At 36.1% G+C, this 23,888-nt stretch overlaps 1 protein-coding gene across 9 annotated transcripts in view; it reads left to right on the top strand.

The window, feature by feature from the left end:
- Window positions 1-21,224, top strand: part of DPY19L4 (dpy-19 like 4) — a 62,336-nt gene extending 41,112 nt beyond the window's left edge. For 6 of the 9 annotated variants that reach the window (XM_060287428.1, XM_060287429.1, XM_060287431.1 and 3 more), the window contains 7 exons: window positions 491-613; window positions 5,736-5,856; window positions 8,170-8,226; window positions 8,939-9,021; window positions 11,577-11,709; window positions 15,032-15,190; window positions 17,244-21,224. In XM_060287428.1, coding sequence (XP_060143411.1) covers window positions 491-613; window positions 5,736-5,856; window positions 8,170-8,226; window positions 8,939-9,021; window positions 11,577-11,709; window positions 15,032-15,190; window positions 17,244-17,408 — 841 coding nt within the window. In that variant the 3' untranslated portion in view covers window positions 17,409-21,224. Of the gene's footprint in view, window positions 1-490; window positions 614-5,735; window positions 5,857-8,169; window positions 8,227-8,938; window positions 9,022-10,028; window positions 10,190-11,576; window positions 11,710-15,031; window positions 15,191-17,243 lie in introns of those variants that run through there. The other 3 variants (XM_030862908.2, XR_009559577.1, XM_060287430.1) reach the window with 3 other exon arrangements.
- Window positions 21,225-23,888: the final 2,664 nt, after the last annotated feature.

Consider the following 23,888-nt stretch of genomic DNA (forward strand, 5'->3'; position numbering starts at 1 on the left):
TCAGTTAAACTTTTACAGACTAATTTACTCAGATTTTTTATTTACTGTAAGCATAATTTTTTCTAATTACTTGAAACTAGTAGTATAAGTGATTTCAAATTATAAAGTTTGACTATTTAAAAATATTTTTATCAAACTTGAAAGGAGGCTGTGTGTAGTAACTTAATTTTGAGAACTTAGTAATTCAAATTATTATTTAACTGTATTGATTTAACAATCATTAGTTTAGTGATAATTCATCTTGGAAAAGGAACCTATGTATCTTTTTTATTATATTTCCTGAACTTTCATGTTTAGTCTTTATTGAGGCAGTTGTCTTCAAGCTTCAATAGCCATTTTCAAAGACTTGGAGATACCTAAGTTAGGTATTTGACCAGCAGAATATACTTTCAAATTTTAAGAACTATCTATATTTTTTTAATGAAGATATTAAAGATCTTTGATTTTTCAAATAAATATTTTCAAAGTAGTAAAAAAACATTTCTTTCAGTAGTGGTAAGTCCCTGAAAGAAACTATTACGCTTGAAGATGGACAAATTGGAGAAAGGCCAGAAATAATTTATCACGTGATTCACACTATTTTATTGGGCTCTCTTGCAATGATTATAGAAGGGTAAGTGTATATTTGAGCCATTTGTTTTTACAAAGAATTGTCCTTTCTAATGGTAGTTAATGGATACTTTGAAGAACACATTTATAAAAACACTATAAAAACTCAAAAAAACCTTAATCTAACTGGAGTTTAGAGAGGTGTTTATAGTACAGTGAACCGATATTTACTTAGTAATTTATTTGTTCAAAAACTATTGAATGTTTTCCAAGGGCCAGGCATTGTGCTAGGTGCTGGGGGTACAGTGGTGGACAAGATTCTCTAACCTTATGTGACTCATGGTCTATTGAAGGTGACAGATGCTAACCACACAAAAATAAAATTATAACTTTGATAAGCGAAGGAGAGGTAAATGGTGTTATGAGGGTGAGGGTGAGGGTTCAATATACCCTTTTCTTTGAAGTTTGACTCAGATGAGAAATAAGACATAGGAGTATGAAATGGTTCTGAGCACCCAATTTCAAAGTGGGGAGGAGGTTTCTTCATACCAACAAACAATTCTCTGGACACCAGCTGGGTATCCTACAATTCAACTCAATTTTGACTATCTGCCAGAAGTACCATCAGAATCTACAGGCTTGGGTTCAGTCCAACAAGACTCCCCTGCTACCTCTTCAGACACCAGTTACAAGTCCAGGTTGTCACCTGTGTTTCTGGTGAACTGGCTATAGATCAGAGGTTCCCAAGACCCCCTCCTCAGGTTTGATTAATTTGGTAGAGCAGCTCACAGAACTCAGAGAAACACTTTACTTACTGGTTTATTATCAAAGGATATAAATCAGGAACAGCCACATGGAAGAGGTTCATAGGGCAAGGTATGGGGAAAGGGCTGGAGCTCCCATGCTCTCTCCAGGAGAGAGAAATCCCTACATGTTCACCAACCGGGAAGCTCCTGAACCCTGTACTTTTGGGTTTTTATGGAGGCTTTATTACATAGGCACGATTGATTAAATCATTGGCCATTGGTGATTGAACTCAGCCTCCAGCCTCTCCCCTTCCCAGAGGTCTGGGGGTAGGACTGAAACTTCCAACGCTCTCATCACCTGGTTGGCTCCACTGGCAACCAGTCCCCATCCTTAGCTGCTTTCCAAAAGTCGCCTCATTAACATAATAAAAGATACATTTAAGTTCTCAGCGCTTAGGAAATTCCAAGGGTTTGGGGAGTTGTGAGCCAGAAACCCGTGGTCAAAAACCAAATATATATGAGGAATATATTTTGGTCATCTGAATGATTCTGATTCTGATAAAAGTTGCATTGGAGAACTCTTTTTCATGTGTGACCAAAAGGCCTTTGAATATCTTCCACCCCAAACTGAGTTTAGTCCTTAAATTTCAGGCCTTCCCTCTTGAATGGCCAGAGCCTTGGTAAGCCTGCTGCACCTATATACACCCATGCTGCAAAAGGAAGATCCAAAATGTAAAAGCCTATAAGTGTTTGTTGAGTATTGTCACCTCACACTCACAAATCAGGTAAATTGCTGCCACAAGGAGGAGCAGTTAGGGTTCTGAAGTATAGGGAGGGGAATAAAAGCAGGGAGACGTGAAGAATATTGATACAGTATAAGATTTAAGTTTCCTTTAATTATGAATACAGATACAGAATCACAGTCATTTTAGCAGTACCCGTGGTGCTTTCACCAACAGAAAGCATAGTTATTTTCTCATTGTACTGGTTTTTTACAGGTATCTTGAATATTGTTTATATACATCACTACTTCAAAATTATAGTAATTATTAGACCTGCATCTAATGTATTAATAAACAAGTACAAATATTGCTGTATCACAAATACAAATTTTATTATTTAATATCAGTATTTCAGTATAATTGGTTTCCTTTGTAAGCCTATGTATTTTATGCATTTAGAAATGTTTTCTTATAAGGGGGTCCACAGACTTTATCAGACTGCCAAACCCATGACAAGGGGGTATCTCTATGGAAACTTGAAGTGAGAATAAGTTTCACTCTAATAATTAGCAATCCATAGTACCTAAACAGGATGAAGAAGTGTATTAATCCATGAATATTTTAAGTGATTCAGGGTTTGATTCTCATCTTGTTGCCTAGTAGTACTAGAATTTGGAGCATGGTTTACCTTTTTCCCCTCCTTCCCCTCCTTCCTCAGTTTTATTTCTCTCTGAAAAAGAACTTTTTGTTATTCCCACCATTCTTCATTGTTGGATCTGTCATTTTAAGTTCAAGATCCCTTTTTTGAACATGTAATCTGCATTATTCTATCATTGGTCCTTGATTCTCTAATTTACTCACTAGACCTCTAAGACACGATCATCTATTCATGCAGATAACTTGCATGGTCCCCTAGGAGGTGCCAGGCACTCCACCAGGTAGGCAGTAGGGATTAGAGAGAGATGAAATCTAGTCTTTTTGAATCTTTTCAGAGTTCCTATTCTAGATAAGTAAACCAAGAGCTAGAACAAAGTAAAATACTATGAGAAAGGTATACAGAGGGTGCTCTGGGCATCCAGAGGAGAGGTACTAACTCACTTGTGGAAGGTAGGTAGGGGAAATCAGCTTAAGGGAGATTTTCTAAACAGGGCCACAGTCTTGAGAAATAGAGATTGGCCAGGCTGTCAGTTTTCTCGTGTGTGTGTGTGTGTGCGCGCGCGCGTGCGTGTGTGTATAATAATCTGGGAAAAAGAAGTATTCTTTGGAAACCAATACTATGGGACGAATGTGAGGGAAATAGTGAGATATGTCCGGAAAAATAAGCAGGGAACAGATCAAATGTTTTAAGCAGAAGTTTGATATGATCAACTTTACTCTTTTATGGAAAATCTCTCGGGCAGCAATGATTGAGAAAGATTTGAGGAAAACAAGATTAGAGGAAGATAAACCAGTTAAGAAGGTATCATAGTAGAATCTAGAAGTGAGTAGCAATGGAGATGGAGTAAAGGGGCCAAAACTAAGATATTTGGGAATTGGAAACTAAATAAGGAGTTGCAGGGACTGTGGTGGAGGGATCCTAGGAAGAGTTGCAATTCAGAAGCCAAAGGAAGAGTTTTTAAAGGATATGATCAGAGAGAAAAGAAGCTGAGGAAAGAGACATGAGTGTAGACTTCAAGAAGTCTGGCTATAAAGGGAATCAGAGGCAAAGGCAGCAACTAGAGAGGGGTGCAGTTTTACCAGGAGGGAGAAACTTGTGTGCATTATGGGATGGAAACACTGAGATTGTTCTGCAAACTCTGGCTGGAACTCTAATCATTTAGGGAAGTAGTAGAAAAAACTGAAAAGGTATGTCGGGACCATATTTTAGAGGGCCCTGAAAACCATTTGAGTGAGTTTTCATTTATTTCTGTAGGTATTGGGAAACTAAAGATTTTTGAACAGAACATGTCTTCTCATAGTTATGTTTGAAAAGGATTCATCTGGCATTTGGTTGAATTGGAAGAGAATTTAAAAGTTGAGATGTTAATTAGCTGTCTATTGACATAAAATGGTAAGGAGAGGTTGTAAACGAAGAAATCAGTGGATTGGCACAATGGTCCAATGTCTAGAGCAGAGAGTTTGTGTTCCAAGGAATGTCATATACATGTAATTCAATGTGAGTAGTCTCTCCTGGAGTTATAAACCAGACTCTAGTATTGATTCTGGCTGACTGGAAAAATAGGTTTGGTATTTTCTGAAATGGGGAAGTTATTGGTTTTAGGAGTTACTGGTTAACCAGAGGAAACGAATGCAATTCCTCTGTCTTAGCAACATGTATTCTATATACATCCAGCTACTTCTCTCAAAGCCTGATTCAGTATTCATTGTTTTAAACCTTAAGTACATTCTCAAATTGGTCCTTTTGCTTTCATATCACCCTAGACCTTATATAAATTTTTTATACTTATTTTCTAATTGTTTCCCATGTGTTCAGTTTTATTCCATCTTAATAAAGCCCTCCTTGAGGGCTGTAGCCATGTCTTGTTTTTCTTTTTTTCTCTCTAGTACTTTGGTCACCCTGAAGTGTATGATCAATAAATTTTTATTAGATGAATGTTACTTTGTTTTCCCCATTTCATAGCTTTGCTGTTTTATAAAACCACAATAGTTCACATTTGTACTCTGGCCTCATATTCTTCTAGTCTCTTTTGAGTTTGTCGTCAAAGAATATATCTTAGAAGGATCTTATTGTTTCCTTAGTCTTAACTACAAAAGTTATCTTCTGAGATGTTATTTTTCCTTGATAATCTGTGTGAAGCAATGACATCCACAAAGTTTTCTAAACTCTTCCTCTTCTGTCTTCAGCTTTTACCATCACCTAGGGTGATGGGTTTCTTTTGTTTCCTGTACAAGTTACAACTTAAAGTAAGGTACTGCCTTTTATTTGCACAAGTTCATTTTTCTGTACACCTGGATTTTTAATCTTTTTAAGTTAAGGGCCCTAATTTTTCAATCCTGTTTTTAAAAAATTAATCTCAAAAGTAATAATGCAGATTGTTTAACAAACCCAAATAATATAGATATGTATGAAGTAAAAAATGAAAATCCTTCTGTCCCAGTCCTCAGAGGTCACAACTGTCAGCAATATCTTTTCAGATGTTTTTTTTTTGGCTATACTGCATATATGTACATTAGAAAAAAAATCACCAAAAAACTAGGGTAACAGTATACATAAAATTTTGCAGTTTGCTTTTTTGTTTTTCATAAGGATTTATTATTTAATCAGTACCTGTTGAAGGATAGTTAGGTTTCTTTTTTTTTTTGCAATTAAAACAACATACTGCAGTTAAAACCCCACATGTATATCTTTATACATTTATGCTAATATATCTGTAGGCTAGTTTACTAGAAATGGGATTGTCTTGTATTTAGAATTTTTATAGGTTCTGCCAAATTGCCTTCTGAAAAAGTATAACAGTTTATGTTCTCTCCAAGAGTACAATTTTACTATACCTCATCTATATTAATGTCTTATTGCATCCTCATTTTAGTAACCCACATGTCTCTTGATTATTTAAGCAGTGAATAACAATATGTTGCTGAAAATTAGAGGCTAAGCTTTTTCATTGTCCTTCAACATTGTGGTATTTTCATGAGTATTAGGAAAGAACTCAGAAAAGAGAAATCACATAATAATTATGTTTATAGGATAGCTCATGTATGACTCTGTCTTTTCCAGCGTGAAATACCTCTGGACTCCTTATATGTGCATGTTAGCAGCATTTGGTGTATGTTCTCCTGAACTTTGGATGACACTTTTCAAGTGGCTTCGATTACGAACTGTACACCCAGTATTGTTGGTGAGTCATTGTTATTTTGTGTTAAGTTCTTGTTTCTCTTTCAGTTATATAAATGGGAACCACATGAATACAATTAAAATAGCATGAGTATGGCTTCCCTGGTGGTGCAGTGGTTAAGAATTCTCCTGCCAATGCAGGGGACATGGGTTCGAGCCCTGGTCCAAGAAGATCCCACGTGCTGTGGAGCAACTAAGCCCGTGCACCACAACCGTTGAGCCTGTACTCTAGAGCCCATGAGCCACAACTACTGAGCCTGCATGCCACAACTACTGAAGCACACAAGCCACAACTACTGAGCCTGCCTGCTGCAACTACTGAAGCTTGCGCGCCTAGAGCCCATGCTCCGCAACTGGAGAAGCCACTGCAATGAGAAGCTCGCACACCGCAACGAAGAGTAGGCCCCACTCGCCCGCATGAGAGATAGAGAAAGCCCGCGTGCACCAATGAAGACCCAACACAGCCCAAAATAAATAAATAAAATAAATAAATTTATAAAAAATAATAGCATGAGTAAATCGCATTATGATTTATAGGTAGAAAAAAAGAAAAAGATTCTATGGCAAACATTTTTTAATAATTTCTGATTATAAAAATAGGGTGTTTTCAATGCAGACTACTTAAAAAATAGAAGGTAAAAATATAAGTGAAGCAATGTGAGAGGCTTTCAAAAATTAATTTTGATAATATTTTTCTCAGTTTGATTTAGAACTATGGAATGTTTTCAGTGAGAATGCAACATTTACACTGTGCCTGCTATGTGTAATGTGCTTGCAGTAAAAAGATAAATGAAACATGATTAGGGGAATTCCTTGGCAGTCCAGTGGTTGGGACTCCACACTTCCACTGCAGGGGGCACAGGTTCGATCCCTGGTTGGGGAACTAAGATCCTGCATGCCCTTCGGTGCGGCCAAAAAAAAAAAAAAAAAAACAAAGAGATTAATTTCATCAAGTGGATTATAGTCTCCCAGTCATAAAAACAGATAAGAAGTGTTGATAGGGTGCTGTTGGAACAGAGAAGGGCTAAGTAATTCAGTTTTTTTAGGGATTCCCTTTGATGTATTCAAAGGGAATAAAAACAGAGGTAAAGAAAAAGCACGATATATTTAGTTTTGTTGGCACATAAAATGTGAGGTAATAGTGGTCAAGAAATGAGACTGGAGAAGTCTAGGAGGGTAAGGTCATCGAGGTCTTTGAGTGTCCTGTCATGCTTGGTGCTATCCCACAGGCAGTAGGAAGACAGTGACATGTTTATGCAAGGGCAGGAGAGAGTCAGCCTTACATTTTCTCTCAGCTCACCCTTATAGTTCTGTGAAGGATGGGCTTAAGGGTGAGAGACTGGAATCAGGAAGGAGGCTGTCACCCAGGTACAGGCCATGGAGAATGGAAACGATAAAAACTTCAATTGTTTTGAGAGCTCACTATGTGTCAGGTACTGTTTGAAGCATTTCACATGCTATTCAAAGCTTACAAAGATCCTGTTAGTTAAGTTTTATTATCTGTATTTTATAGACAAACTAAGGCATAAAGTGGTTAAATAACTCACCCAAGATCACATAACTTGTAAGTGTAAGAACCGTGATTCACTCCCGGGTTCTTCTAGCTCCAAAGCCCATTTAATTAATACTGTACTACGCTGAAGTGGAAAAAATAGTTAGAAGAGTAATAAGATTTGGTGCCTCGGTAAGTATGGGAGAAGGAAGAATAGGGAGAAATCATAGACGTTTCTTAGGTTTTGGGTTTGTGTGACTGGATTGTGGGGTCACCAACAGACATGGGACAATAGGAAGAGAACAGGTTTTGGTAGGAAGATGATAAATTATCTCTAATAATAGTCATGTTGTATTTTGCCAGTCTTTTTCCAGAGGAATTTATGCATTCTTATCTTAGCATAGTAGTATATTGATGTATATTGGCTATTTTTCCTGTGTTAATTCATTGTCTTTTTGTTGTTGTTAGCTGTTTTCATAGCAGTTCAGTGTTTTTTGTAAGCTCTTCATAAGTTAAATTCCTGGAAAAATTGTCAAATATTGACTTACTATTTGAAATATTGCGATGTGCATTACCCTTTTTATGTTCTGCCTTAAATTTATATTGCAAATATGTATTTCTCACTTTGTCTCCAGCTTGATATAAAATTTATTGTTCTTCACCCATCTCACTCTGTGAACTAGGTTCCATGCTGACTCCAATTTCTCGGACTGAAATTGTTATAACTGTAAGAATATTTGATTGGTCATAGAGTCAGTGTCTAGTACCTCTATAGTACATTCTGAAATATATTTATCCATAACCCTTTTTGCTTTAACATTTTAGGCTCTCATTCTGAGCATGGCTGTCCCTACCATAATAGGTCTCAGCTTATGGAAAGAGGTAAGAAAATTAGATTTTTCATAAGATGAAAATATATGTTATCTATAAGGTAGTGATAAATTTATATGTGTGTGTAGGATACTTATATTGGAACAGTATTCTAACAAAATAAAGCGTGATATACTTAATAATACATAATTTTCTACCAATAGGAGCATGATAGAAGAGGTAAGACAGTTTTACTCTGATGCAATTTTCTGTAGTCTAATACTGGTATTAATTCAGTTTATAACTGACAAAGGAAATGGGTGAATAAATGGTATTTATTAGTAAATAGTAAAAAGTATTTTGGCAATCCCCAAATTTAAATATTTATAAAATAATGTAAACTCTTTGGGTTATCATAATGTAACATGAAATTAATTGCCAGTAAACCTGTGAATTATTTGACTTGATCTGAAATTTATTTGTTTGCTTACTTATTTATTCAGTGTGCATGTGCATGAAAGATACAACTGATGATTAATTGTTTGGTTGATAAAATTATGTATTGAGCGTAGGCAGTGAACCATACAGTAGATTATTTGGGCTGAGAAGAACTAGCAAGAAACTGAAGGAGAGTAAAGCAATTCATGCCATTTTTTCTGTGAGAACAATGTTGTAATATTGTTTGTCATAAGTTGGCCTCTTAGTCTTTGGAAGTACTCTGAAACAGTTTTAAACTTTCTAATTACTTACACACAGGTTTTGGGGATTTTGTTTTGTATTTTAGTTTTTTCCAAGATTAATGACAGAATTAATGGAACTACAAGAATTTTATGACCCAGATACGGTGGAACTTATGACCTGGATAAAGTAAGAACTGAACTGCCCAAGACTGTTGTTAAGCTATTAATTAATCATTGGATGCTATTTAATGGATTCAGGGGAAATAATAAATTAATCCTTTTCCAAGTTCTTCTCATAAATCTCAGGGATTTTACCCTGTATTTTTAGGGATATTTAGTTTTCATTTAGACATATAATTCTAATTTTCTAATTGAACTCATTTCCAACAAAATATAGTATTGGTAAGTTTTAGATATGAAACTCTAGCTGTTAAACATCTAGAAATGTGGAATAAAAAGGAACCGATGTTCTTTTATTTAGATAGTCAAGAGATGCTTCTTTTAACCGGAGTTGGAGGTGAATGAGCGGTGGATTTCTAGTCTTGATCACCAAGGTTAACAAGATTTTAAATTTTAACACTCATGCAGATTTTAATACGACAGGAGATGTGCTCTTGGGCCTATAGAAGCTGGGAATTTTAATTGAAACACCTCGTTCCCTCCCCTAACATACATATATAACTAAGGGACCCTCAAAGGGCTACACCATCAGTGAAAGGATGGACTATCACAAAATAGCCATCAAGAGGTAGAGAAAGATAAGAAAGCACATCTTCCTCGGTTTCAGCTCTTGGTCAGAAATAAAGTGTCTCCTCTGAATTTGTAGCAATGCATCTGAATTCACATGTTTGTAGTTTGAAATTATACTTGTCTAATCCAGGAAACCCTATATCAAGAGATTAGCATAAAAAGTGGGTCTGGGATGGTCTGGAGTGCCTGATATAATCCTCAACCCAGGCTACCCAGGATTTCACAAATAAAGCTTCATGAAGATAAGCTCTAAAGTTACAAAACACATGAAGAAACAGTTCAACACAGCAACAATCAGTTGTTGGTTGTGATAAGCAATAGAAGTAGACTTCTAGCAATTTCTGGTAATAAAATTTGCTTGTGTCAGTTTTTGCTGCACAGTGGACTACCACAAAACTTAGTGGCATACAAACAATAAACATTTGTTATTTTGCACCATTTCAGTGGTCAGCTGAGTAGAAGCAATTGGTAGGATTCTTCTCGTCTGGGCCAGCTCATCTGGGACTGGATAGTCTGGCATGGCCTTTCTCACATGTCTAGACTGGATAGGTGTCACTGAGGTCATGGAGTTGACTTAGCCACATGCTTCTCATTATCCAGCCCAGGTGAGACTGGGCTCATTCATAAGGTGGTGGTTGTAGAGTTCCCAAGAGCAGCAAGAGAGGACAAGTCTCAAGGTCAAGCGTGTTTTAAGTGTCTGCTCAAATTATGTTTGCTGTTGTCCTGTTGGCCAAAACAAGTCACACGACGAAGACCAGCATTTCCTCCAAGAGCATACCTATAGAAAAGAATCATTGTAACCGTTTTTCCAACCAGTCTACCCTATGGATAGAGACTATGAAATAGTATGAAAATTTTTAAACACATAGAAGAAGAAACTAAAACTTGAAAAAGTAATGAAACACTCTCAGAAAAGGCCAGGATAATAGGGGAAAAAAGGCAAAAAATGTTTCTAGAAATGAGGAATAGGTTTATAGAACAGGTATATAGAAATGAGAATAATAGGTCTTATTATAACGTCTCGTTATTATAATGACACCTCTTGTATGTATAAAAATTATTATTTTTTTAGATCATCCTTAACTACTGCCTATTAATACTTTTTTGTGAATTGTATTTACCTTTGTGGAACACTGACTATATAGCCTTGTGTTGTCATTAACAAAAGAGAAAGTCACATCTATGTGTGTGATTTACCTCAATATTTTAAAAAACAGCAAAGGCCTGAACATTGGACCTTTTACATCAAATGATTGGACATTTATGTCACTGTGTTGTGATTTTTCTGTTTCATTTTTGTTTCCCCATTACTGAGGGCTCTTTGAGGACAGTGGCTGTGTGCTGTCTCTCTATTTTCAGAGCTTGACAATATCACTAGCACATAGTAGGTAGATGCTGAATGTTGAATACAGGGAGGTAATAAATAGGTCAGGACATAAGAGCAGCCCTTTGGGACCTGTCTTGTGAGTGGCATCTGTCTGGGACTTTGGATTATGATTTAGAGTAGAGAAGTCCTTCATGTGTTATCTGGAGATAGACATATGGGTAAAGGTAGGGAAGGAGCAGGAGGATAGATGGATCTGGAAGGAGTTGGGTTCTGGTGGTTAATATTTGCCAAAGACGAATTTGAGAATTCACAGTATCAGCATTGAATTGTCACTCCCATTACCCTGCATTTTTTTTTAATAGCATTATTACCATCTGACCTGTATGCTTATCCTCTCCCCCTGCTCCCTCTTGAAAGCAGGGACCTTGTCCTCCCACCTCTCTTTTTAAAATATTTATCTTTAGCAGTCTGAACAGTTTCTGGCACATAATAGGTGCTCAGTTTTTTTTTTAATAAATCCAAAAATGAAATGAAATGAAAACTGACACTGAAACTTAAGTGTGCAATACATTTTAAGTTGCTTGGTATTTCAGAATTGATATAAATCAGTGATCTAAATAGTATACTTACCTTTTCAGTGTGTGAATCTTTATGGTTCTTTGCAGAAGGCAAGCTCCAGTCGCAGCTGTTTTTGCAGGAAGTCCACAGTTAATGGGTGTGATTAAATTATGCACTGGATGGATGGTGACAAGCTTGCCTCTTTACAATGATGATGATCTTCTCAAGAGAAATGAAAATGTAAGGCATTTTAGATTCTACATTTGGATCATTTTTATTTGACTCCTTAGTATAGTTCTGTAATGATGCATATGTTCCTGGTTAGCTAGGAAAATCCAGACAATTTTAGAAGAGTTAATTAGCTTTAGTTTTAAAAAAAAGCTGTATAATACATTTAATCAGGAGAGGCCAACATTAGAATATGAAGTTCTTTGTTTTATGGGAAGTATGGATATATTTCTAGGAGAAACATTTCATTTCCCATAAGGTTTCAAGGGACTGATGTGTAATATTTTATAAAGGGAAGCATTCTTTTGAGAATATCATTGTTCTCAATGAAATTATTGAAGGAAGGCTTTCAGTTAATGTCTTTATACACTTTGTATTTCCAAGCCAAAATTCTATTATTGCTTATAAAACACTGATTGATTTTTCATTATGGGCTATTATTAATAACTTAGTATAACATTAGTATGGTATCTAATTGCTTCTTCTTCAGAGAATATATTATTTTGCATGTTTGGTATGGATTTAAATAGTAACTTCATATCTGAAGGTAATGACCAACTGAACCTGAGTTCTAAATATTCTGTTTTTCAGTTGGAGAGAATTTCATATAGTTTTTAAGTGTACTCTAAGCTAAGGAGGAAGTATAGCAATATAGAAGTTAGACTCTAAGCTTTGTGACCTTGAGCAAGTTTCTGAATCTGGAAGTAATAATAATTCTTACCTCCTAGTTGTGAGAATTAAATAAGATAATGCACTATGCCTGAAACAGTAAAATTTAAGTGTTAGCTAGTATTAATATGTACTATTAAATTATAATTGTATGTGCGCACACACATTCACATATAACCACAGAGAGTAGAGAGGAGTTCAAAAGCAGGAGCAGTCAGTTCTGCCTACAAAAATCCAAGTCTTCATAAAGGGCATTTGCTTGATCTGGGCTTTGAAGGATGACTAGAAGCTTGTTTGGAAAAAGAATACAGTGATTCCAGGTTAAAAAAGTCACATGAGCCTTGAAATTTGTTTGGCCATGAAACTGGAAAATAAATAAGGCCAAATTCTGGAGGACCTGGAAGGTCATGCTTAAGAATTTAGACTTACCCTAGAGGCATTTGGGAGTCATCAGAGACCTTTCATAAGCCCAGGAATGGAACCTTAGATCTGTTTTAGAGTTAATTAAGGTCAGGGAACAGTTGAAGCAGGGGAGAGGTCAGAGACGGGGGAGATCTACCTTTAGATCTACCTTTCAGTGATTTACCTGAGAGACAACAGCTGCCTCTGATTAGTATTTGCTGCAGTTGAAAAGGTAGTGTTGCTTAGAAGATATACTACTGCATATTCCTAAACTTTACTTTTTGTGGATTTAAACCAACAGACTCTGACATGGCTTTGTTTTCTTTGTTGTCTTTTGATTGGTCTTTGTCCTAATATAGAATTTCAGAATCACTTATAATTAGGTCAGAGTTCTAATTAGGTTCTAATTAAATTTAAACATTTTAGAGTTTTTAGTTTTATGTGACTTGGCTGTGAGAATAGAAACCATTTTTTTTTTCAAATCTTGGTCTTTCTATATGGTGTCTAGTACATAGCAAGTACTGAATAAACTTGTTGTTAAAATAAAATTCAAATTGAACTCCATAAGTGAGACCATACCATTTGAATTAGACACTGTCTATAATTCATAACATGGGACTGATCTTTATAATCAGTGATTATAGGCCAGTGATTCTCAAACCTGGGAAGATGGTGCTCCCAGGGGACATTTAGCAATGTCTGGAGACATTTTTGGTTGTCACAGCTAGGGGAGGGGTTCTACAGACACCTAGTGGGTAGAGACCAGGGATACTCTTAAACATCCTCCAATGTACAGAGCAGCCTCCATTCTGTCCTGACAAAGAATTATCTGGCCCAAAATGTCAATAGCGTTGAGGTTGAGAAACCTCACTCTAGTCTAACAGTAATGTTATTGCCATTGCATAGAGGTGTTTTTTATAGGCCCCAGTAGTATGTTACAGTTTCCCCAAACTTAAAAATAAGTAAAAAAATATATAAAAAACTATAAATAAGTATAAGCTGGATAAGATAGAACCATTCACATGAACTTATTTAACAAAGTGAAATGAGTGAGAAACTTCCTCTTGATTTATTAACATTCTGTGTTCCACAGAATGAGTATCTCTAGCATCTCAATGGACATTGGACCTAAAGTTGCTAGATAGACAGCAGCCGTAACATGTAGTAAGCAGCTGCTGAATATTCTGCAGATAGACTGGAATCTTGTCCAATCTAGGTTGCAAATCTCAGTATTTACACAACAAACAGTATATGATACTTCTGGCCTAACTTTTGTGGTTATCCAAGGTTAACATTTCAGAAAACCTGAAAAACGTATTAGAAGATCCAAAGCTTATTATCTAATAAGGTCAGCAAAATTGTAATGAAAAACACCACGTAATCAAGACATGAGTTTTAAGCATGCATCCCTGTTCTTTCAGTATTTGTGACAAGGGTCAAATTATTTTAACCTCACTGACTTTATCTCATATATAAAATGAGTATAAAATACTGTGATACATGGTAATAAAAAAAAGTAATGGAACGATTACAACTCAATAATAAAAAGACAACCCAATTAAAAAAATGGACAAAGGCCATTTGCAACAACATGGACGAACCTTGAGGGCATTACGCTAAGTGAAGTAAGTCAGATAGAAAAAGACAAATATTCTGTGATATCACATATATATGGAATCTAAAAAGGCTGAACTCATAGAAACAGAAGAGTTGTGGTTGCCAGGGGTTGGGAGGGTTGGAGAAATGAGATGTTGGTCAAAGAGTACAAACTTCTAGTTATAAGATGAATAAACTCTAGGGATCTAATGTACAGCATGGTGATTATAGTTAATAACACCGTATTGTACATTCGAAAGTTGCTGAGAGTAGATCTTAGATGTTTTCCCCCAAAAAAGAAATGGCGATTATGTAACATGATGCAGGTGTTAGCTAAAGCTATGGTGCTAATCATTTTGCAACATATGAGCATATCAAATAAACATGTTGTACACCTTAAACTTACACAATGTTATATGTCAATTATATCTCAGTAAAACTGGGGAAAAATGGGCAAAGGACTTGAATGGACATTTCTCAAAAGAAGATACACAAGTGGCCAATAGCAGATGAATATAAGCATCCTGAGGGAAGGAATCAAGTCTTAGTGAATATCTTTATTTTCCACAGATAGTACTAAGAACGTAGTAGAGGCTTAATGTATAATTTTGATAAACAGAAGTTTTAAATGTTGTTTAAAGTTGTTGTTTTAATTATATTCTTTCAGATCTATCAAATCTATTCAAAGCGATCTGCTGAGGATATTTATAAAATACTGACATCCTACAAGGCTAACTACCTAATTGTAGAAGATGCTATCTGCAATGAGGTGGGAACCGTGAGAGGCTGTAGGGTTAAAGATTTATTAGACATTGCAAATGGCCACGTAAGTAACCATTTGGAAAATTAAATTTTTTTGAGAAAAATGACTTTATTTAAACTTACAAAAGTATCTTCAAACTTTATTTTTGGAACTTAACTAAGAATATAATTAAAAGTTATATAACAGTGGGGGGGAGCTTATAAAAGTAGTTTGAACTATTTTTTCAATGTACAAAAGAAAAGTTGGGCAATTTTGCAAAACAAAGTTTACCAATATCTCGATTCCTTATTTGTTGCCTGTACTTGTGCATGTTCAACATTTATAAACAAAAGATAGTTTGTTTTGAATGATGATTTTATTTTAACATATTATAAAGAGTAGCCGTTTGTTTTGTTATATTCTTATGTTGAGAAATTTCTTGTAATTTGATACATATCTAGAAAAATTGCTTACTAAATTGACACAGTCCTGTATATTGGGTCCCTATTATCCACAAAAATTAGTGTATTCAGAGCTACTTTAGTTGTTAGGATTTAACTGTATCTTAAGTTTTCATTGATTTTAGCTATTTTACCAAGCTTTCTTACTTCTCAGCCTACAGTGTATACTGTATACCTGGCAACTAAGACTGACAGGGGAGTTTGCATATCTGGTAATTAGTGTTTGTATATCTGATAATTAGGCACTGGAAAGGGTGCCTTTGCTCCTGGGAAAGTTGGGGGTGAAGGGTCTTAGGCATAGTTCAGTAGGTCATTCTTGTTTGGAGTGCATATTCTATTCAGGTTGCAGCCAAGACCTTTTCTGTCCCTTCCTAATTAATTAGCTCTTTGTCGTAATCATCCCAGACCAGTTTGGAGGTGAGAAATTAGTTTGTTGGGTACTTTTGGGGGGGCCACCCTCTGCAGCATGTGGGATCTTAGTTCCCCAACTAGGGATTGAACCCACGCCCCCTGCAGTGGAAGCACAGAGTCTTAAACATTGGACCTCCAGGGAAGTCCCGAGAAATCAGTTTTTATGATTTCCACCTTTCCCTCTCTTCACGACCCCTTAATCTTATAATATAAACTTATTCTGTTTTCTGCTGTATGTATTTTGAATTTTCTCTGTTGGCACTTGATATCTGTGGTCTTTGGCTTAATTGGTGACAAAATGGAATTTTATTAAACATCAGGTGTTCAGTAATTACTACTGTATTGCTATCTGCTGTCTAGAGCCTTATCCTCTGCTCTTGGCTACCCTCTTGCTCCATTTTGAAGATCAGGTTACTTCTTCTTTCGTGTAATGCCAGGCATGGACTTAAAGCGAATCCATCCTTTTATTCTTTGCATTTTTTGTTTGTTTGTTTGTTTTTTTTAACCGGTATATGGGCCTCTCACTGTTGTGGCCTCTCCTGTTGCGGAGCACAGGCTCTGGACGTGCAGGCTCAGCGGCCATGGCTCATGGGCCCAGCCGCTCCGCGGCATCTTCCCAGACCGGGGCACGAACCCGTGTCCCCTGCATCGGCAGGCGGACTCTCAACCACTGCGCCACCAGGGAAGCCCCATCCTTTTATTCTTAAAGTTGACTCTCTGACATCTTTCCTAGGCATTAGAATAATATTTAGTATTTTATTGTAGAAAACTCTTCAAGCTAGCTAAGCTCTCTTAGTGAACCTCATTAAGGTGAAAATGTAAAGGATTGTACTGGATAAGTCACAGAAACTTGCTTACTAATGTGAGTCAGTCCTGCACAAGGAGAAGAGTATGAATATACATTAAGAGTATATGTCCATTTCTCAGCCTTGGCAGGCTCCATGATAAGGTTCTTCAGAGGAATGATAGTAGACTATGGAGACATAGCCTTCTAAATTTTAGGATTAAATCTTTTAAAAGTTGGAAAACACTTTATACTGATTTCTCAATCTCAATGGGAAGCTCAAGAATTTAGTGGACATGGTAACTCTTATGAAGAGGCTTTTATTTGCTGAACAATATGAGATGTTTGCTAACCAATGTGAGATAGTCCATGTTTAGCAATAATATATTTCTTCATATAAATATCATCACTTGTACATTGATTGCATTTCTCCTGTAAGCTTAATAAGCTTTTTAATATTTTGTTTCATATCGTTTGATAGGTGGTTTGTGAAGAAGGTGACAAGATAACCTACTCAAAACATGGAAGATTTTGTCATGAGGTCAAAATTAACTATTCTCCTTATGTGAATTACTTCACTAGAGTGTACTGGAACAGATCCTACTTTGTGTATAAAATCAACACTGTGATATCCTTTCAGTCTTGAAAAATAGCAGAGCCTTCACTTCAAAGACTTATACCACCTGAAGTAAAATGCAATTTTCTTCTACTTATGTGGTGTCTTTTGGAAATCAGAGTGTGGACATTTGAAATGTTGCTGCTGCTTCTCCCCTCCTGCTGTTAACTGGATCTAGAATTCTGTGGGGGAAAGAAGATCAAACATTACTGTCCTTTGGTAAAATGTCAAATCTGCCACTCTGCGTCATTCCAGCCAGGTGTCTTCCTTACTGCTACATGGTCTTTAAAGATTTTACCTTCTAAACGATTGTAAAATTTTCCTCATAAATCTTCATTCCATCATAACATTAGTCTTGAATTTGAATATTTTCAAGGTCAGAGTATATATCTCAAATATAAGATTTAATAAATAATTAATGTGATATAATTATAGAAGGAAAGAATTATTCTTTCCCTCAAGGAAGTTTCTGAAGGTATTTCATGGTGTATAATAGAACTGAAATATTACAATAAAAAACTAATTTAAATGTTCACTGAAAATTTGTGGCATTTAAATTAAAACGGAAATTATATAAAGGAAAGTGATTTTTAAGGATATACATAAAGATATATCCAGATTTTCCATGATACTGCTCTCCTCATCTGCTGCTTATGTAAATGAGCACTTTCTTAGTAATATACAGTGTATGATATTGCATTTCATCACTTTATGACTATTAAGTGGTTAGTTTTTTCACTTATGCCCATAAATTTGATACCAATTTAATCATGATAAAACAGTAACTCTTGTTACCTATGGTTTTTTTTTTTGGTTGGTTGGTTGGTTTTTTTTGCGGTACGCGGGCCTCTCACTGTTGTGGCCTCTCCCATTGTGGCACACAGGCTCCGGACGTTCAGGCTCAGCGGCCATGGCTCACGGGCCCCGCCGCTCCGTGGCGTGTGGGATCTTCCCGGACTGGGGCATGAACCCGTGTCCCCTGCATCGGCAGGCAGACTCTCAACCACTGCGCCACCAGGGAAGCCCACCTATGTATTTTTTAAAACAGACATTTAAAAGAATGTTCAAAATTTAAAAATAAAAGTATGTTGTTTAGGTTTTTAAAAAATATGGATATGGAGTATATACTCTATTCACATGTTTTCTATTGAAGTATTAAGTAAAAAATTAAATCTTTATCAGAATGAGGATATGAGCAACTAAAGTGAGCAACAATTTCTGGAGATATGTGCAGATGCTGTTTAACATACCTCTGCATAGAGGTGTATTTATGATAAAACACAAGTGCTGTTATTTATGAAACGATGATACAGTCTTAAACATTAAGAACAAAATGACAATTATAATAAAATTCAGAGCACAGTTCCACAATCTGTTATGTTCCTTTAAGTTAAATGTTTTCATATTTTTAATTATTAATTAAAAGAAATTCTAAATGATTAATTTGGCCTTATAAAGAGATTCAGGATGGATGTATCATTTTAATAAGATGGGATACATATTCAGTTTTACCTTATACACCTGTTAAGTGAACAGATTTAAAATTTTTTCACTTGTTAGAGTGCTGTAAAAATTGCAATTTCATTACTCTGAATTACTACGTTAGAAAGGAACATCTTTCCATTTTCTTTATTTTCTGTAATATATATTTTAAAAGTACAAAAGCACATGCATTCTTAGATTAGCTCTAAGATGTTTTGTTCTTTTGGAGCTTAAATATTGTTTGATGGCAGTGTCATATGTCTGGTGCGTTAGTTTTATTGGTTCTTATTTCACGTTTTTATATAACTTTTAACAATTATATTAAGATAGCTACAGGCAGGTTATTTCAGGTTCTCTGTACATCTTAATAGTGAGTCACTAGTATTTAGCTTCAAGCCTTACGAAAATATTACCATAGTTACCTAAGTACACAGTGAATAGTCACATGGTAGTACTTACAATTAGAGGGAGCATGTAAAACAATGTAATTTAAAAGTCAGCTTGCATATTTTTTTTTTTTTTTTTTGCGGTACGCGGGCCTCTCACTGTTGTGGTCTCTCCGGTTGCGGAGCACAGGCTCCAGATGCGCAGGCTCAGCGGCCATGGCTCACGGGCCCAACCGCTCCGCGGCATGTGGGATCCTCCCGGACCGGGGCACGAACCCGTGTCCCCTGCATCGGCAGGCGGACTCGCAACCACTGCGCCACCAGGGAAGCCCAGCTCGCATATTTTGAAAGGGAAATAGAACAACCTACTTTCTATGTAGCATGAGATATTTAATAGAATTTTTATTGATTTACTTCATGATCACATATGCTGATTTAGTTTTGATTGTTGTATGTTTTTTGTTTTTGACGTATTAGTAAGTTGCTTTTGCTTCTGTCAACTTATTTCTTAAATAAAATAGATTTGGATCCGTTTTTAATTGAATTTTTTAAATAATGAAGTTTTCACTCAGCATCAGTTGAAAAGAAAAATGTGAACTTTATTATAGAAATTATAATACTGAGTATGAAAGATAAGTTTATTTGCTTCTATTTTAGCTGTAGTTAAAACAATAGTGCTAGAAAACTTTCAGGAGCATTTAATTAATTTCCTTATTTGTAGACTAACAAATGATTAAGAATTCTGCAAGTAATTCCATTTGGGTAACTTACCGTTGTTAGGTATGACAATAAAGACCTACTGTGAAAGGGGCAGAGTTTATGGGTTTGGGGTAGAAGGAATTTCTCAAAGAAATACAAAACATAAATACTTTGCCCTTGATGTTGCAAAACTATTGAAATAAGTGCCTTAATAAGGAGGTTAAAATAAGAAGGTTAAAAGTAAATAAAAGTTTACTTTTTATTTTCAAAAAAAAAATTATCCATTTCTTACTTTTTCATAAGAAAAGTTTGGTAACTTTTTCCTTATCATTAAGCACAGAGAAAGAATCCTCACTATGCTATTTTCACTATTAACTTTAATTCATTGGTAAGCAAATCTTTGTTAAGGGTAGTGATGGGATTTCTAGCCTGCTAAATTAATTTATTTAGCTTCTCAAATGCCAAACAATAGAATAAGTAAAACTTGATAAGGTGTATGATATTGACTGCTGGTTTACATTTTCTCTAACTTTGGCATCTGTGTGTCGGTGCTTTTTGTTAGACTGGTAGGGTTTTACAGCCTATGGAGTATGCATTGCACTTCTAAATTTTGTTCTTCATTACTTTCTGAGTATATACACAGCATGTTTTTTCAGGACATTAACCCAAATTGCTAAAAGCCTAATGTTATGACACTTCCGTACAGTCTAGATTGATTCAAGGAGAAGTAGAAATGGAGGTCAAAGTGGGTTACAAGTTGGGGCTGAAAAATATGCTTTAAAAAAATAGGCTGTTAATTTCTTGAAAGGAACAGTGAATAGCCATCTTATTAAACTTTGTTGTTTTGGAGAAATCAATTGGTTTTTGGCCCTTTCTATTTTTGAACTGTTAAAACATTTTGTTGCCTTTTGTGGGTAAAAGTAGTGTCTCTCTTTATAAAATTGTTGGGGTTTCTAAAAGTTGTATGTAAATCAATTTCTTGGTAAATTTATTTTAAATGCATGAATATTTAAAGGGCATATATTATAAACTATTCTGTGTATTCATGAACCTATTGTAAAGCAAATAACTACTTCCTGATTTACATCTCAATATATTATGTCATTTGTCCAGTTTTTAAAATATACATTCTCTATTGTTGCTATTTGCTAATAGTTTTAGATCCCAATATGTATTAAAATTACACCTCTGAAAAGTTGCAAGTAAAATTGAACAATTTCTTATTGAAATAATAGCTCATTATTTAGTTTTGGAATGTGTAAAATTAATACTTTAAATAAAATTAGTTGTGAAAATTGCAAAGGAATGTATTTGATTCAGCCATTTTCCATCCATTAAGGTTTCTAAGCATTATATTTGTTTTCCGTAATAAAAAGAAGGGGGAGCATTTTAGAACCATATTTGCTGAATTTAACATAAAAGCATCTCTGAATCATTTCTATTTAGAAGTCTCTTAGAATTTGCAACATTCTAATTTTGGTATGTATAATCTTATGCGCAGTTTTTTTTTGTTTTTTTTTTTTGTTTTTTTTTTTTTTTGGCTGCACTGGGTCTTTGTGGCTGTGCGCGGGCTTTTGTCTAGTTGCGGCGAGCGGGGGCTACTCTTCGTTGCGGTGCGCGGGCTTCTCATCGAAGTGGCTTCTCCTGCTGCAGAGCACAGGCTCTAGGTGCGTGGGCTTCAGTAGTGGCACGCGGGCTCAGTAGTTGTGACTCACGGGCTCTAGAGCGCAGGCTCAGTAGTTGTGGTGCACAGGCTTAGTTGCTCTGCGGCATGTGGGATCTTCCTGGACCAGGGATCAAACCCGTGTCCCCTGCTTTAGCAGGCGAACTCTTAACCACTGCGCCACCAGGGAAGCCCCTTATGTGCAGTTTTATAAGAGATACACTGAACACCTGACCACTGTATTTAGTGGAATAATAGCATCAAAAAAAATATGCATTCCATACTTATAGTGTGAGATATCTCATAAACAACCCTTTCATATTTTAAATTAATAGCTTTGTACAGCTATTTAACAAAGAGGAATACAACTGATTTTATGTATGTTGACTTTTGAATCACATCTACAGCAATGCGTATATATATATATATATATATTTTTTTTTTTTTTTTTTTGCGGTACGCGGGCCTCTCACTGTTGTGGCCTCTCCCGTTGCGGAGCACAGGCTCCGGACGCGCAGGCTCAGCGGCCATGGCTCATGGGCCCAGCCGCTCCGCGGCATGTGGGATCTTCCCAGACCGCGGCACGAACCCGTGTTCCCTGCATTGGCAGGCGGACTCTCAACCACTGCGCCACCAGGGAAGCCCTCCAGAGATTTTTAAGTGGTTGTTTTTTTAAAAAATCATTGTCACCAGTTAGGTTTTTTCATGGGGGCTCCTCACGCTGCCATTCCAACTGTGGGAGTGTATATGTAAACTTTAAGGCTATTAAGGACTGGAGAAAAATGTAGCAGGTCATTTACAGTAGCTACTAATCAACTTTCTCTCTTGATAGTATCATTGTTAAAGAAATAGAATTAATAGAACTATTGCTTAGCTGAAAACTTGGGGCTAGAGCTATTGAATGCGGGAATGGCTATTTGTCAGTCTGATAAATGTCCTATATAAATGAAAAAATAGGCTCAAGTAATTGATGCAAATATTCAGTTATAATACTATTTAGTGGATTTCATAACCACAGTGACAAAGTACAATGAAATGAGGATAATGTTTACCCTGTAGGGTAAGTGGTGAGAAATAAAAATCAGATTTTAAGTAAAGCATTTTAAGTTCTTGCTACATAGCTAGTGTTTTGTAAATGTAATTTATTATTATTTACTATTATTTTCTCACATTTTTTGTCCAGTTCCTAATACATAGCAATGTAAGCACTTTCACAGCTCCTATACAGTATTGTCTTTTAAAAAGCATTAAGTGTTGCATTAGAAATTAATTCTTCAAGAGTTAGCCCTAAGGGGGAGAAAAAAACAGCCCTCAGGATGAGCTTATTAAATAAAATATAAGTATATTGGACCAAGTAACTAGCAATATATATTTACATGATTCTAAGGACTTATAATTTTTATAAGCAAAAAAAATGATAGACATATATAATATTTTAAAAATTTGAGATCCTTTTTTACCCCTACTCAGTGAGCATTAATATAAACAAATCTCAGCCATTCTATTATTACCTTATATGATTGGATTTGAATTTTGAGTCATCTTTAATGGTGAAATGCAAAGAATTTTCATGGTCATACTTTATTTATAGGACCAGCTCTGAAATTAATCCTGCTTTAGTCACATGAAACATGTATATATGACCAGAGTTAGGGTCTGGTTTCTTTTCATCACTACCTGCTTCCCTGGAGCAGAGAACCAGCTGGAAACTCCTGTTTTATAGTTGCTAACTTAATCCAGATGGAAGCAGAGAAACAAAGTGATGTCATGTCATTTTGTTCCAATCACAACTGGGGAATCCTCTAGTTAAACGCTTCCACTTGCAAAGAGCAGAAGTTAACGTACCTTAAAAGTTAAGGAGGGGTCTTCCCTGGTGGCGCAGTGGTTGAGAGTCCGCCTGCCGATGCAGGGGACACGGGTTCGTGCCCCAGTCCGGGAAGATCCCACATGCCATGGAGCGGCTGGGCCCGTGAGCCATGGCCGCTGAGCCTGCGCGTCTGGAGCCTGTGCTCCACAACGGGAGAGACCACAACAGTGAGAGGCCTGGGTACCGGGAAAAAAAAAAAAAAAAAGTTAAGGAGGGAGGAGTTTCATTGTGGAAATAAATATCAGGAGCCAAGACCTCTTAAGTAACCAGTGTCTCTCATTTGCTGCATGGTCCCTCACCAGACATCTGCATCTCACTGCATCTCCTCTGTTCTCTTAACAGTTAGTTAACCAGTGTCTCTCATTTGCTGCATGGTCCCTCACCAGACATCTGCATCTCACTGCATCTCCTCT

The sequence above is a fragment of the Globicephala melas genome, chromosome 17 (genome assembly GCF_963455315.2).
Source record: "Globicephala melas chromosome 17, mGloMel1.2, whole genome shotgun sequence".
Lineage (NCBI taxonomy): Eukaryota > Metazoa > Chordata > Mammalia > Artiodactyla > Delphinidae > Globicephala > Globicephala melas.